The 15,282-nt window shown below is 42.8% G+C and overlaps 3 protein-coding genes across 5 annotated transcripts in view; 2 read left to right on the plus strand and 1 right to left on the minus strand.

Annotated features, from left to right (window-relative positions):
• The window catches only part of LOC119012319 (pleckstrin homology domain interacting protein), a 35,308-nt gene extending 29,912 nt beyond the window's left edge, over positions 1–5,396 (plus strand). For both annotated transcript variants that reach the window (XM_037086022.1, XM_037086023.1), the window contains exon 40: positions 50–5,396. In XM_037086022.1, coding sequence (XP_036941917.1) covers positions 50–789 — 740 coding nt within the window. In that variant the 3' untranslated portion in view covers positions 790–5,396. The remainder of the gene's footprint in view (positions 1–49) is intronic.
• An 814-nt stretch (positions 5,397–6,210) lies between these two features.
• si:dkey-261l7.2 lies at positions 6,211–8,784 on the plus strand. 2 transcript variants are annotated; one of them, XM_037086034.1, is made up of 7 exons: positions 6,211–6,496; positions 6,805–6,931; positions 7,073–7,153; positions 7,307–7,401; positions 7,733–7,893; positions 8,034–8,150; positions 8,230–8,784. In XM_037086034.1, exons 2-7 carry the CDS (start codon positions 6,807–6,809, stop codon positions 8,338–8,340), a joined length of 690 nt encoding a protein of 229 aa, XP_036941929.1. In that variant the 5' UTR covers positions 6,211–6,496; positions 6,805–6,806; the 3' UTR covers positions 8,341–8,784. The 2 variants fall into 2 exon arrangements, with proteins under 2 accessions (XP_036941929.1, XP_036941928.1); XM_037086033.1 differs by having other exon boundaries at positions 6,216–6,496; positions 6,692–6,931.
• Positions 8,741–10,906, minus strand: irak1bp1 (interleukin-1 receptor-associated kinase 1 binding protein 1). The gene is made up of 4 exons (XM_037086032.1): positions 10,589–10,906; positions 9,436–9,517; positions 9,184–9,314; positions 8,741–9,090 (listed from the first exon to the last, which is right to left on the minus strand). The coding sequence occupies exons 1-4, from the start codon at positions 10,855–10,857 to the stop codon at positions 8,829–8,831; spliced, it is 744 nt and encodes a 247-aa protein (XP_036941927.1). The 5' UTR covers positions 10,858–10,906; the 3' UTR covers positions 8,741–8,828.
• Between the last annotated feature and the right edge of the window lie 4,376 nt (positions 10,907–15,282).

The raw sequence follows: 15,282 nt of genomic DNA on the forward strand, positions 1-15,282 counted from the left end.
GCTACTGATACATATTTCCTTCTTGTGAATCAATGTCTGCCCCTCTCAGGCTCTCCCGTTAGCCCTTCATCTCCAAGCACAGTCCACTTGAATGGCCACAGTAGTCATGTGACCGTCGGCGTGGGGAGGAGGGGACGGAAATCCCGGGCGGATGCGCCAGTGAGTCCTCCAGAAGCCGCGACTCCAGGGAGCCCCTCCAGACCCCGGGGCCGCCCTCCCGGCAAGAAGAGAGGCAGGAAGAGCAAGCAGGAGCTGGAGGAGATGAGAAGGAGCAGCAACCGCAGGAGCTCCACCCCCGACGATGACCTCGACCAGTCGACGGGAGACGAAGGCGGGACGTCGTCCGCGCAGGAAACATCCGTGTTGTCGGACTCTGGCACTGCGTCGACGCCCAGACGGCGCGGCCGGCCCCGAGCGGTAAAAACTGATGAAGACGCTCCTCGCGCAGAGTCACCGGAGCCACCCGAGCCCTCGCCACTGAGGAGGAGCAGCAGGAGAACCAACGAGGAGGTGACGCCTCCACCTCAAGCTCAAGCTCCTCAGCGATCCAGTCGGAGGGAGGCTCTGAAGGAAGAGGCAGGGGACGGTGACGGTGACGGGGACGGGGAAGGAGGGTCGATGCGCACACGCAACCAGGGGCGACGGTCCGCCTGGTACATGGAGGAGGACTCTGAGGAGGAGCAGAGGCAGCTGCTGTTTGAGGACTCATCAATCACCTTCGGCACCTCCTCAAAGGGACGCGTCCGCAAGCTGACAGAAAAGGCCAAAGCCAATCTGATAGGCTGGTAACAGAGACCACAGAGCAGACACACAGGATGTGAGGAGGAGGCTGGCTCCTCTGACAGAAGAGAAATCTGCCGGAGATTTCTGAGCTCATGTGATGGAGGAGCGGGGGGGGAACTTGTGCTTGGTGTTGTATGCGTTTGGTGTGCGCGTATGTGTGTGTGCGTCCGGGGGAGCCGCTCGTCCAGCTGCTGCTATTTAAAGCTGCAGCCGTCGGGGAGACACAACAGCGCACTTATCTGTCCACTCCTCCTCCTTCTCGGCCAAGCGAGCACATCGTTTATGGCGGCTGACGGCTTTCTGATGAAGCATGTTCATTTGTTCCTCCGACGTTATTGGTCCATGTTGGATCCCACAGGAGGTCACGGACTCCTACGCTGGTGGTCTCGTGACTCCCTCCTGTCCAGTGAACCACTTTTCACCTCCGTCTGACCTTAAACACTGTTGCTGTCAGACTGGGCAAAACAGTTTTAGTACTTGAACAAACCCAGAGCGGAGATGGATGTATCTTATCTCACGCTTGCTATTTTTGAGGACTTTTTCAAGAGTCTCTGCTGGCTCGGTCAAAGACGCCCACTGAGCTGAAATTGTTAGGTCCGTGACGGATTGCAGACCGCTGGCCTGACAAGGTCTTTCGCCACCCCTCTTCTTCATTGTCCCCGCTCTTTTTTTATACGAACCCCTTCTCTGCTTTTTCTAAGATTTGTACGTGATGATCGGCTCTCTGTTTTCCGAAGTCTTACACATTGGCTGACCTGAGCGTGTCCGTCTGCGCTAAAATACCAAATGGTGTACCTTTTGTTGGTACTGTAGATCTGTAGGTTTTGTTTACTGTGTGTGTGTGTGTGTGTGTGTGTGGGGGGGTTGTTTTTTTTGTTTTTTGTTTTGCATGTTCATTAGAAAGAAAAAAAGCATCTCTTTCCTTTTTCTAGAAGCTGTTTTTACTGTGAGGAGGACAAAAAGGATGCATGGGTGAAAGGGGTTCATTTACATGTCTAGATCGATCATGTTTCAACACGTCCTCAACATTAGCAATACCTTGTGCCTTTATGTCTTTGGTGAGAGTGTGTGTGTGTGCGCGCGTGTTTGTGTGTGCTTGGCCTCTGCCCTGCAAAGTTCACGTGCCTGTATGCGTACGGACTCGGTTTTTTGTGACGATTTTGCGAGTGTGTGCGAGTGAAGGAGCGTGTGTTTTTAATAACGCAGTCGAGTGTGTCGTTCACTTTCAGCGTACAAACAGTGGCATACAGTTTGATCGTTGTGAAAACCTCTCAAAGAAATGTATTTATAGGCGTTGAGGAAAAAAAAAAAAAAGAAGACTTTACTGTTGTTGTAAAACCATTATTCATGTCGATATATTATCCTATAACCAACCTATTGTCAGTTTATACCTAAGGTACAGCCAGGGGAGCTCTGGGTGACTAGCTTTGAGATGCACTTACCACAGACCGGTTATCAATGCAGTCGTAGGGAGTTAACCCTTTGTATTTTAAAAAAAAAAAATTGTTAACATATACAAAAAAAAACTTTTTAAATGTTGATATGTTTCTATGGTGACCACACACACGCACACACAATTCTGTGTCTCGCGCGTCCTGGCGCTCGTCCCGGGGCGAACGGGACCGAGCCAGATCAAACTGGATCGGACTGAGAGAGACGCGTCTTATATTCATCTTTCTGATTGTGTGCCTTTGCTACTCTGGCATATTGAATCCTCGGTTTTCTGCTTTTTGGGGCCTTTCTTTTTGTTTTTTGTTTTTTTGTTGTTGGACTTCCTGCTTGTCGTTTGGTTCAGAGAACTGGACCAGGACTTGGACTGGACCTGACAGGCTCGTGAACGAGAGAAAAGTCGGAACTGGAGACAAACTCGTTACGTCACTCTCTGTCCGCACACACGCAACTACTGGAGCAAGTTCTGCAACGATGAAGGCTTCCACTTTAATCCTGTTCTTTTCTGTTTTCACCCCCAGCACAAAGCAACTGGATGCCAAAAACAGCCACTTGTGTCATCGGTGTCACTGGGGAGAACTGGACAGTAGCATCTATATGCACCCGATTCATTTCATAGATCCTTCTGTCACGTATTCTTGAACATATATCTCATCTGTTTATCGTCGTTTTGTTGCTCTGTTATGGATTTGTCAATGCCAAATTCTGTCTTTGGGCACTGAAGTTTTTAGACCATGGCTTTTTGAATGTGTTTTTATTTTACTGTCTCCGCAGTGAATGCGTTGAGCTCACGTACATATAATGTGTCAGTTGTTTTTCCTGTCTGTGTCTCCTGCCACACAGGACGATATTTCGATGGCTAGATCTGTGCAGTTCGAGTGGGGAATACAATTAACAACTTCTGTTTTTCTTTTTTTTTTTGTCTTATATTTACTCCACAAAAGATATGTTTATATTGTGTATATGAAGAGTTTTATTCCAGATTGAGACAGACTGAAACACTGACACCTTCCTCCACACGACTGTTGGCATGAAAATAACTAGTACTATTTTGTATTAAAGGATAGGAAGCGAAAATGATCTTTGGCCGCAGAAATATGCGTTTTGTGTACAAAGAAACTCTTCATAGGCACATTAAGGTTTTGGAATTTTTTTTTTTCCTTATCTCGATCACAAATAATCATATTTACTTATGCACAGATTATCATGAGTGAGGAAGCAAAATTTTAGAGCCAGCGTTCTTGAAAACGTAAAGAATGAGCTCAGTTATACACATTATGTTTACATGAGACGACTAAGACAGACATTGCTCGAGAATCCCAAGATGTTCGCCGGACTTCGGTGTGGGTGTATCTACAGCTGCAGCGATGAGCCGATAAACTGATTAGTGGGTTGAGAGAAAATGAATCACAGACTATTTCTGTAATCGATTTATCGTTTCAGTTATTTTCAAGCAAAAATGTCAAACATTTGTTGGTTCCAGCTTCTTAAATGTCAGGACGCTTTTCTTTTTCGTTTATGAAAGTAAATGACAACAGCGGTGGAAACTGACACTTTGCAACACCGGGAAAATTAAAGTTCAGTTGTTAGGTCCTCAACTGATGCCGATGGAAAGTGAATGTGGCCGAAGTTTCGTGGTCCACAAAACGTTTCTGGAGCTTTACAGGTAGTACAGGATAGCACAGCATTTTCTGAAAAACTGAAGTAGACGGAGACTTGCTGCAAAACATAACCGAGTAAAATGGTTCCATACAGTTTGTCTGATGTAATCCGAGCCTCCGGTCGCCCTGAGATCCTAAAAATGATTTGAAAAGACGATATTTACACCCTTGGTGCTCAACCGAGCTTGTGCACCTACTTCAGATGGGGCGTGTGCTAAGTCTATTAGCTTAACAGCTAAGGTGAAGTAAATAACGTCATCTCGAATCAATTTGGGTTCCACTGATATGGATCATGTCAGATGAACTGTATGGAGCCACTTTATGTTTTTTTTTTTTTATTCAAGAAACTTTATTGTCTGTAACATAGTGACAGGAAAAATACCTTCAGTTAAGGCTTGACTCGCGTAAAATCACAACAGTTGTCGTATAGTTTTACGTTTTAAAACAAATCTCTGGCTCCTTCAGTTGGTCAGGAAAACGCTGCAACTCTGTTTTGCTGCGAAGCTCCAGAAATTTTTTTTGTGGACTTCAAAACTTCATCCGACTTTCCTTTTGGCGTTGGGAGATGATGACTGAGTTTTTATTTTTATTTTTGGGGGGTGAACTTAGCCTTTAATCGATACTGAAAATAATCATTCGACGCAGCTGTAGATGCATCCACTTTGAATCTGGATCAAGCCCGTCAACAGCAGCCATTATAATCCCATTAAGAGAGGAATGGGTGGATTTCCCCATTGAGAGTTGGAATGCGGCCGTCATATTAAAGTAAACATTGACCGTGTTGGTTCTGCTGTTGCTCCTTCTTCACCAGATCACCCACATCCCCCCCCCGACCCGCCTGTATCTCTCAAAAATGTCAAAGTGAAAGAGCTGATGTAGCACTGCTGGTCAGGTTATCTCAACCATCTTCGTAATAATAATAAAAAAACAAACAAACACTTGTAATCATGTCAGAGGGGCCTTAAAAGCAAATCACTAGGTTCATGCGTAAGAATTGGTTTTATTCATTCATATCACTCGTGGACCTCATTCGGTTTTTCGGACACATTTGTATTGAAAAGTTCTGAATTTCTTGGCCCAGCAGCTCAGATCGGCCCTCTTACTTTACGTTACCCTCGCTGCATGCTGGAGCTCATGTACACATACATCTACCACGGGCCTGAGCTGGAGTGTGGCAGAGTTGTGCTGTTCGTCATCATCACAGTGTTTGGTCGTCGGGGGGTTAAAGGTCACTGTGTGTGTGTGTGTGAGCGGCTGCATTGACAGGGAGGTTTTTAAGTTTAAAGGGGGCCTGTGGGGATGGTAAAGAACGGGGGGGGGGGGGGGCCTCGTCTCACACGAACCGATTGAAGAGGATGTCTTTGTTAGTTTGGATACTTTTTATATATAAAAGGAATTAATGCAAAAAAGAAGCATAAAGGCTAGAATGTATGTGTAGGGGAGTACTGCTGTCCTGTTAGTTCATACCAATATTTTAAGTAAATAAACAGTTGTGTTTCCATATCCACTCTCCCTCGCTGTTGTTGATTGTTGTTTTTAACCTAAAGTCGTATTATTCCTGGCATGAAGGGGAAACACTACTTTTAATGAAATAGTCATTTTTGAGATTTTTAGGTTGTCTTCTTATAGACTGTTCATGTATCCAAATTAAGGCATATTTAATGTAGTTTATTTGAATTTCTACACTTGCAAAAAGTAGTAGTCTGGATAGTAGTAATGAACTTTAGAATTGTCAATTAGTTAAACCTTTTAAACGATTACAACATTTCCCCTGCCCAAAAAAGTGTGTGTGGTTTTACAAAACTCATGTAAAGGCAGTTTTTCCACCTCAGTTGCACTTTCAAACATCAAACTTTCCACTTGTATGCCTATTTATATATATATATATATATTTTAAATTAGAGAGGAGTTTTGTTCCTGATTTACAGAATATACAACTTTATCCCCAAAAGCAATTAAGGGAACGATGACAAATTGATATCTGAAAAATCCTGTCTCTCTAAAATATGTTCTTTTACATATATAAACAAAATAAATCTGAAAACTTGTCATGCAAAAATATACATATATATTGTCTTAATGTGAGTAATAAACTGAGGACGTTTGATTATGATATCTAATAAAAATGACTCCAGTCACCTGTAGTCTCCCCTCAATGTTAGAGTTACAGTATGTGGGGTATTTTCAAAATAAAAGCATATTGGTTTGTTCTCTGAAGGGTGTAGAGTTATTATAACACAACCTGTTAACAGTAATATGTTCAGTCATGTTTAACAACTCTTCCACCCAGCGTTGGAGCTGCGTTACTGCCTGTAACAGCCTCTTGTTCCCGCCCGGGGCCACACGGCTCGGCTCTTCCTGACGTGGCGAGCCGCGAAAGGCCCGCTGGCCTCACCGTGGGCTCCGGTGATTGGGCGGACTACCTGTTAGGCACAAACATGTAAATCCGCAGGTGTCGGCGGTGGCATGTGGCTCAGTGTTTGGTTTATGTAAATAAAGCAGAAGTGAAACCGTGTGCGCTGCGCTGCTCCGGTCTCAGGCGCACAGCAGACGCGCTCATGCGTCACACATATCTGGAGAACAGACTTTGGATTTAACACGAGGTGAGTGATTAAACACAATAACGAGCTTTGACAAGACCGTCGCTTCACTTTGGTTTCCTCTTAATGTTCACGTAGCACCGTGTGTTGGAGCATATTCGACTTACTTCCTATAAAAGGCGGTTAAACCATATGCGTGCCATTAAATCAACATGTCCAGAGGGAGACAGTAACCTCACAGCTCACTTTCTCTCACAGACATGGCTGACACATCGACTTTGGACTGAGTTAAAACTTTTTTTGTTTTTGGGGTGTCGCACCTGCTGCATCCACCTGACGCGTGTTTCCGTCCCCGGGCGACGGCTGCGCAGTGATGCCTCAGCTGTCAGCCGCCGCGGTGCTGCAGCTGGTGCTGCTGCTCTCCGCCGTGCCCGCGCAGTACTTCATCTCCCGCTGGAGCGGCACCACGGCGGCGCAGCGCTTCCACGCCACCACACGGTAGGTTCCGACGGATCCGCGCGTAAAGTGGGTTTCATGCGCCAATTCAGCGTGTGCGGACTGCATCATGTCATAGCAGCGTAAATATTAAAGTGAAACTAATGCGCATCTGAATGGGTTCATCTCCTGTTTGGGTTTCAGTTTGCTAAAAATGTGGAAAGACTGGAGGACATTCTTCGATGTGTGGATGGACTGGGCCAGCCAGCAGATGTCCAAAGTCCAGTGAGCGATGTTTTAATTAGAAACATGTCTGTGATGGACTGAGACGCACATTATTTCAGATATTCTGAGATAGGCCACGTTCATGATCCTCTCTGGCACTTCTGTCAATCACATGTATGTCCGAACTTGACTTTGTGTTTTTGCATCTCAAAGGTCTCTCCTTGGTTTGGCGCAGGATGAAGATATGTTACAACAGTCTCTTGCATTAGAGGCCATGGTTTATGACAACGACCAGGGGTTCTTTGGAGGTTTGTGAGGGTTTTTTCAGAATGACAGAAATCCAAATATAAATGATTTGAATTGAACCTGGTTGCCGTAGTGGACATCACACATTATTCCTACTCTTATCAGAAAACATAGTGTTCCACTAATTTCTTACTGTTAATTTACAATAAAGGGCAACTAAACATGTTTGGTCTAAACCGAACGTTGAAGCTGATGCAGTGACACTCTCGCTGTTTTCCTGTCTTCAGTTTGTACTGTTGCTGAGAACAAACGCTTCAAGGAAGCAAGAAAATCTAAGTGATTTCAGTCTAAACGCAGCACACGGGATTCTCTTTCTCTTCTTCTTCCCTGCAGCCTCAAAGACAGCGCGCAGCCCTCGTCCTCCGTACGTGTTTCTGCGGGTGGGAGAAGTGGTGATGGAGAGGAACGGGAACTTGGTCGGGGTTGTGGTGAGCTGGGACCCTGAGATGCGAGCCCCCCAAGAGTGGGTGGACAGAGTGTATGCCAGCTCCGAGGTGAGCAGCCCACAACTCTACACACACAGAAATCCTCCCCTCTTCATTTACTTAAAAGACAGGGTTGGAAAGTTAAACATAAGCCACTTCAGTGATTTCTTAGACATTGTGTGTGTGTGTGTGTGTGTATGTGTGTGCAGGGCATCACAGCGGCGAACACGCCTCATTATAAAGTGCTGTTCAGCGGGCCTGGACCCTCCTCTGTGTTAGTCGGATATTTGCCTCAGACACGGCTGGAGCGCATCACCGGGATGAGGGTACGTACTGAAAATCACGACACATGATCACACACACTGAAGCGATGCATCTCTTGGACTCACTGTTGGATGTTTCTAGCCGGACATTCCCACCTTGGAGAAATACTTCACACATTTTGACGGGGAGCGCTTCGTCATGCAGCCCTGGCTCCGAGAGCTGTTCCCCGAGGACGACAACGAGGACGTCTGACCGCTCGGCTGTGACGCGTTACATCAACCTGCTAGATTTTAAAAAAAACAACAGAAAAAAAAAGATTTGAGCAGATCAAATGATAATCTTCAAATACCTCCTTGCTGGAACTCGATGTGAGGGTGTCTTCCACAACTAAGAGCTCACATTTGAACAACTTTTATTTCATTGTCACATAAAAAAAATAAACAGTATTTTAATTTGATTTACCCAAAAAAAAAAACAGATTAAAAGAAAAACATTTGATTTTGCTGCAATGACATTTACTGCAGTTAAGTTAAATGACAGCAATAAATGCTTGAAATGACAAAGTGTTTTATTTTTAAATCTATGTAGTTATTTTTCCATGTATGTAGTTTTTGTGTTGGCTGAGGTAGGGGAAAAAAAACAAAAAAAAAACCTTGACAAACCGCACTTTAATTCAGCCAAGAAATAAAAACACTTTAAAAAGTGACAGTCCGCTGTTTCATGAGTCAGTTCAAATGTCGTCAGAGTTTTTTCCTGCTTTTGTCTCTGAGGCTGAAGGACACAGATACCCGTGAGGAGGCAGTGAATGTGGGTCTGCAGGGGAGGTGTGGAAGGGCTGCAGCGCCCTGACCTCCACCTCCGTCCTCGTCATTCTCGCTCATCCACTCCTTCGTCTCCTCCTCTCTGATCAGTAGCGGGGGTCCCAGAGTTTGCCCGAGGAGCTGACTGACTTCGCAGGCCTTCTGCTGGGCATTTTCCACCGCTGACACACATGCACGCCGCCTAGAGCGCAAACAGACACACACTAGTTACAATTACTGCATTAGTCAAGAGAAAGGAAGTCTTTTTTTGATTGATGAGCGTGTTTTTTTATACCTCAGTCTATTCAGGCACTCAGCACTGTGGTAATACTGTGGCGTTCCCACACAAACACTCTTGTCCAGCTTCTCAACAAGGACACGGCATACTTGCTCCATCTTCTCAAGATCTGAGAAGGTGACAACAACCTGTGGAGAAATGGTGTTGCACCATCATATTAAGCTCAATACCCAACCCAGGTATGCTGTCAGGTCAGTTTAATAGCATCATGACACATGTGAGTCATTAGAGTTTGTAATAATACTCCACCTCTGCATCCATGCGATACTGCTCTGCCTCTCGGTGAAGAAACCTCCTCACTGAGGCGTCTTTGTCACTGACGCCATGCTGTCTGAGCAGAATGAACGAAAGAAAAAAAATATGACATTCCTTGCAATCGAGTTAAAACGACCTCAGGTACCTTGAAATCAACATGATTGAATTTCACACAAAGTAAGCAGTGAGCATACATAGAAAAATAACATCTCATCTTCCTTCCACAATTGGTTTATCTAAAACAACGATTACTCTGGTACATGTTCAGTCCAGCTGTTTGTACAAATTTTACAGGCAGTGGCACTTTTGAGTTATATTACATTAGTGTTTTCTATTGAATGCTACTTTATAGTTTATACATTCCAATGAAAATCCAATATAAGAGGCTGTCTTACTTGTCTCATTTATTTATACAATTCAGCATTGGTTTTGAGTCACATGACATGGAAGCTATTAATAGATAACTGCTGATTTTTGATTGAAATATTGATATAAAATAGAAGAAGCAGTCAAATCAATTAAAAAGACGTGTGTCTTATTTTTTCCCATTTAGTAATACAATTCGGCATTGGTTTGGAGTCACTGGGTCACATGACATGGAAGCTATTGAAAAAAAAAAAAAGCCACTGTCTCAGTAAATATATTTTTAAATGTAAAAATGTGTTTATCATAATTTCCCACAAAGTCAGCACAAAAAAAAAATGATTTTGTGTAAATCAAAACAAACAATAGGGTAATTTATGGATGATCCATGAGTCAGCCCCTCCGGAGGTTCTGGGAGGCAGCTGACCGTCCTCCTGCTGCCAACACTGGGTGAACCGGAGGAAGAAACACCGCTGGGTGTCTCCAGGGTGGATGTCTCGGTCTCCACCTCTGACTACTGCTTGTTTAATTGGTACGACTTTGTTTAATGTCACTGCATCTTACACAACTTGACTTTGCGTTTACTCGTCAGTCTGGTGACAGCTCTGTACTTTACTGCCTCAGCGAACAGCACTTGTTTAGTAACGTACGCAGCTTCTGCCTGACGTCGACTACAAACAGCAGCTAGCAGCTAACAGATAGCTTAAAGTTTAGCGCTTCACTAAAAACTACTGTTGAACTCGTATTAAGTTGAGCTCTTGAATGTTTTTATGAGTGATTTCACCTGACAGCCTGTAAAATGTATTCAAGTCTCCGTGAAACACTGACGGTCGCCTCGTTGACGGACTCTTTGCTGCTGCCCACACTGACCCGAACCGCCGCTCGGTCCGCCGGACAGCAAACCTCCGCTGTCCCCGTCACCTGGACCTCCCTCCCCCGGTTACTGTGGCGATTAGCGGCCCGCACCTCGAGTCCGTGCTCCGCTTCATTATCGACTGACTCCCGACCAGCTGTCGGTATTATAGCAGCGAAGACCCGGCTCTGATTCTCCATGTTGTTAGGCACTTAAACCAACTTCCCGCTGCGATAGCAATAAGCGAAATGCTCCACGGGAATTGTAGTCTACTTCCGTGAGAGAACTACACTCAGTGTGTTGCCAGATCCTGACTCTCTAAAAGTAGGTAGATCTGTTGGGAGGATTTTTTGGGATAAAAATCCTCTATGTTAAAGAGGTGATATTGTGTTATGAAGCATATTAATATCATATTTAATACATGTAAAAGATAAAAACTTGCAGTGGTCACCTAAAACTGGTGCAAGCTGAGGAGGAGCCTGTAAACTATCTTGACTAAAAATGCCTTTGGGATTCATTTCGGTTCCCGTTTTCTATTTTATATCAGTAAGTGCTCAGTTTAAAACAATGTTTAGAGATCTAAAGGTTGAAATCTAAAAGTCTTCAGTCAAACCTCACTTAGGAAAGTTTATTTATATAGAACCATTCAGAGACATAGAAATGAATCAAAACTAAAGCAATAAATGAATCGATGTTTAATGCCGACTTCCTCCAAACTAGCTACTTCTTTTCAGATAGTGTCCCAAATTGAATTTACTGCGGCATTATTCTGGTAATAAACACGGCAGAGAAAAAACCTTCAAAATCCCAATGAGGTTTGGTGCACCCAACAAAACAAAACGTTCATAATGGATTTATTTCTATGTAATACACTGATTATGTCAATTAATTACAAAAGCTTTCACGCCGATTTTACCGAAACTATTCACTTGTTTTGGGAAAGCATCCCAAATTGAATTTACTGTGCATTTTTCTGGTAATAAACACATCAGAGAAAAAAATCTTCAAAATTCCAATGTGGTTTGGTGCACCGATCAAAACACAACATTGATAATGCTTTATTTCAATGTGGTTAGAGGATGATATTACGGCCGAATTTACCTCGACACCTTTCGGTTTAATGAGACGTCTCCAGCTTTGTGTTCAGAGTCATTTCAGAGACAAAACAGGAAGGTTATAACTAGCTTAAACTCACTGATAGACGAATGTAACATTAGAGTTAATTTCACCTGGAGAGAGGCAAATAATAACTGATCTATACACTCCTGAGCCGACCTCCCACACAGATGAAATATACCTTTACTGAGCAGGTAACTGTACAAATAAAGCAAATGTACTCAGAATAGTTTACGCACCCTGTTGGCGTCCGCTGAGCAGCTCTTCTGATCAGAGTCAGGATTAGATAGACATTTAAACTTTATGAGGGAAACGCTGCGTGGTGGGCGGGTCTTATTTTGTGCGCCAAAATGAGCGAAACAGGTTCTTTGGCGCGTACCACCTGCAGTCGTCATCGAATCTGTGGGCGGGACTTATTTCCGAGGCCCTTTGCTGCATATCACTCTCTTTCTTTTCATCCTATTTAATCATAAAATACCATAAAACTTATACCAATAAAATAACTGTTTTAATGTAACTCTAATCATACACCAAAACTCACAAAACACAAGATCACTGTAGAAAAGTCAGGTGACATCATTTTAACTTGTGATCACGTGATCTGCTTCCGCTTCATAGCACCTGTAATTGGTTCTCTTAATAAGTTCTCACAGCGCATGCGTGAACATCAGTGGGTCAGCTTAATGTAAACAGCTATATCAATTAGCTTTAAATCCTTCCAGAGCTGAATTAAGTGACAGTTTGCCCGATTTAGTGCTTTTCACATTGTTCGTTTCAAGCCGACTGAATTATAACATAAGCTTAGCATAGATTGATAGCGTAGCATCATGCTAATAGCCTATTTCACTAAAGATAAGAAAAGTAGCTAAAGTTAGCTTACTTTTCTGTCTTGAATTAGCCTGGACGAAACTTCTGCTCTCCGACCCTAAACATGGACTTACAGGTACATTTAGAGGTTTTAATTAGTTATTTGTTAAATAAGTTACTGACTTCAGTGGCTTGTTTAAAGGTATAAGTGCTCACCTGTTGTTTTTTTCACGTTTTCCCAGCTGCTAGTTTAAAAGAATATCTGACAGGCTTTGGAGAGATGACTGACAGGCGCAGGTAGGTAACTTTACCTGCTCTGAACACGAGCTAGCTAAAAGCTCCAGTATAAGGATAGATTCCTTTTCAAGGCAGACATGTTAAACTAGCAGCAAAATCTCAGGTGTAACTAATAAATAACAGCTGCAATACCAGTTCTAAGGTAATTAATTAGTTGTGTATGTTTATTTGACAGTACTGTGGCTAATTACACCTGTGTTGTGCTCAGTCTGGTTAAAATACCTGTCTTGAAAACTGTCTGTACCTGTCCATACATGGTTATACTGTTATATGGGTTATGTAAAACTTGTTTAGGAATATTTGTGTAACTTAATCTGTTGAAATGCAGTGTGTTTTTCGTTGTTAAGCCACCAGGTATACTTGATATACAGAGCAAGGCTTGTATGAAATGTGAAATGATGAGTGAATAAATGAATGAATGGGATGCAAATTGTATGGATCCAGCAATTTATATTTCACCTCTCTGTGTAATCAGCTGGCATGATATTGTTTCTTATGTATCAGCACTTTATATAGTGATTATGTTGTCACTCTCTGAACAGTTAAATCAGGAGCTAAACAGGAAGTTGCATTGTTGACTTGGATCAGTCAGTATCTATGTTTGTCCAGCAGGTGGCAACAAAGTATAACACAAAGACAAAGTATAAAATATGACAGCGTATAGTCTGCAGTACATTAGTGTAGATACTTTAAGTAACTAAATGTTTTATTTGTAATCAGGTCTTGCTATCATTTTGAACTAAAACTCTCTAAAACATTTATTAAAGTACCTCCGGAAGTTGAAGGAGGATGCAAATGATAATGACAATACGATAATACACAAACAAGTACATTTTGTGTTTGATTGATAACATTTCCTTTTGTTTTATAAATGTTTTAAAGCAGTGTTTTACTGATCGGTGATCAGATCATTTAAGGGCCTGAGGTATGAGGTAACAGTAGAATTTAATAAAATAAATGATATTCATAATGATGACACAAAAGAAAAGTACTCTATCAAAATAATCTATATGTAGACTTACCTATCAGTGCATCTGACATCAGTATAGAAAATACTACATTTAAAAGGGCCTTGTGTCGAGTCAGTGTCATTAATCTGTTGGTTCAGAAGCCATATGAAGTGCAGTCGTCTCCATGTTCTGTGGACCTTTTGTGTGCCCTTCCCTTTCATTTTTCAAGAACATTTGTGAGCAGCGGAGATTTGATCCAATTCTGGAACGCTGGTTTCTTTAAACACCAGAGTTTGTTTGGTTTCCCCGGAGTATTAAACTGTGAAACGGGCTTTATAATCACAACCTAAAAATACAGGGCCGTATTTGTTGTTATTGTCTCTGGTTTCGCCGGTCCCCCGGTATGCTCTGTGAAACTCTAGATCTTGATGCTCCAGCCAAGAAAGATGCAGCACCCACAGCACAACAGGCTATTTTCATATGAGAGGGAGAGAGAGAGAGAGAGAGAGAGTGAGGAAGAGGGGATAACTCTTTACTGCTTAATCTTCTGTTAAGTCCAGAGCATTTTCCTTGACTGTCTGCATCCATCTCCATCACTCATATCTCTGTTCCCCCTGACCTGAATGATGGCGCTCTCACAATGGGTTTTAAATGCTTAGAGCAACATAGTTGGGCGCTGTGATGCTGTGGTAAATGAAAGTGGCGGTAAATTATTTGTTCGGTTGGTGATCATCATAAGGTTACCAACCACTTACATAAACAAGAATCCATTTTACTCTTAAAAGCATTAATTCTTCTCTTCCACAATGTTTATATAACTACCATCTGTTTAACAGTGCTTACTGTGATGCCTGCCATGAAATTATGTTGTAAAGATTTATATAAAAACCAAAGAAAAGAGGATGGTTGCGTGAATAAAAAGCTGAATAAAGTGATTTGAGGAGGTTTTTGCCCTCCGCTGTGTCCCTGGATGTTGGGTGAAAAGGGTCTGGGGGTCCTGAGATGGAGACTGTGGCCACTTAGGGAAAAGGATTTGACTGTAATGGTCTCTGAATCTGTTGATGTGTCTCTCGCTCTCTCTTGCTCTCTCAGATGAAGTAATAAAGTTAGCTGTGTTGGAGGCCCTCCATGTCTCTCCATAGACCACAATCAAGGCCCATGCAGTTTTATTGCAGTTTTATTTTCATATTGTCCAAGAAATCTCCAGACTCCCTCCTGTGCCCGTTGCCATAAATCGTATATTTTGACTGTATTTCTTCCACTCTGCATTTTTTATTTTTTTTTTCCTAATTTATGGGTGAAGGCGATAAAACATGCAGCGTGCACTCTGTGTGTCCACAGCTGTCATCTGTCGAGGACTTTATTGTGAAAAGGGAAAGAAAAAAAAGTCAAGTTTCATTTTTTATTTCCCTTCACAAATCTCCCCCTCTGTTAAAAACAGATGGTGATAGAATG

This window comes from Acanthopagrus latus, chromosome 22 (assembly GCF_904848185.1).
Source record: "Acanthopagrus latus isolate v.2019 chromosome 22, fAcaLat1.1, whole genome shotgun sequence".
Classification (NCBI taxonomy): Eukaryota; Metazoa; Chordata; class Actinopteri; order Spariformes; family Sparidae; genus Acanthopagrus; species Acanthopagrus latus.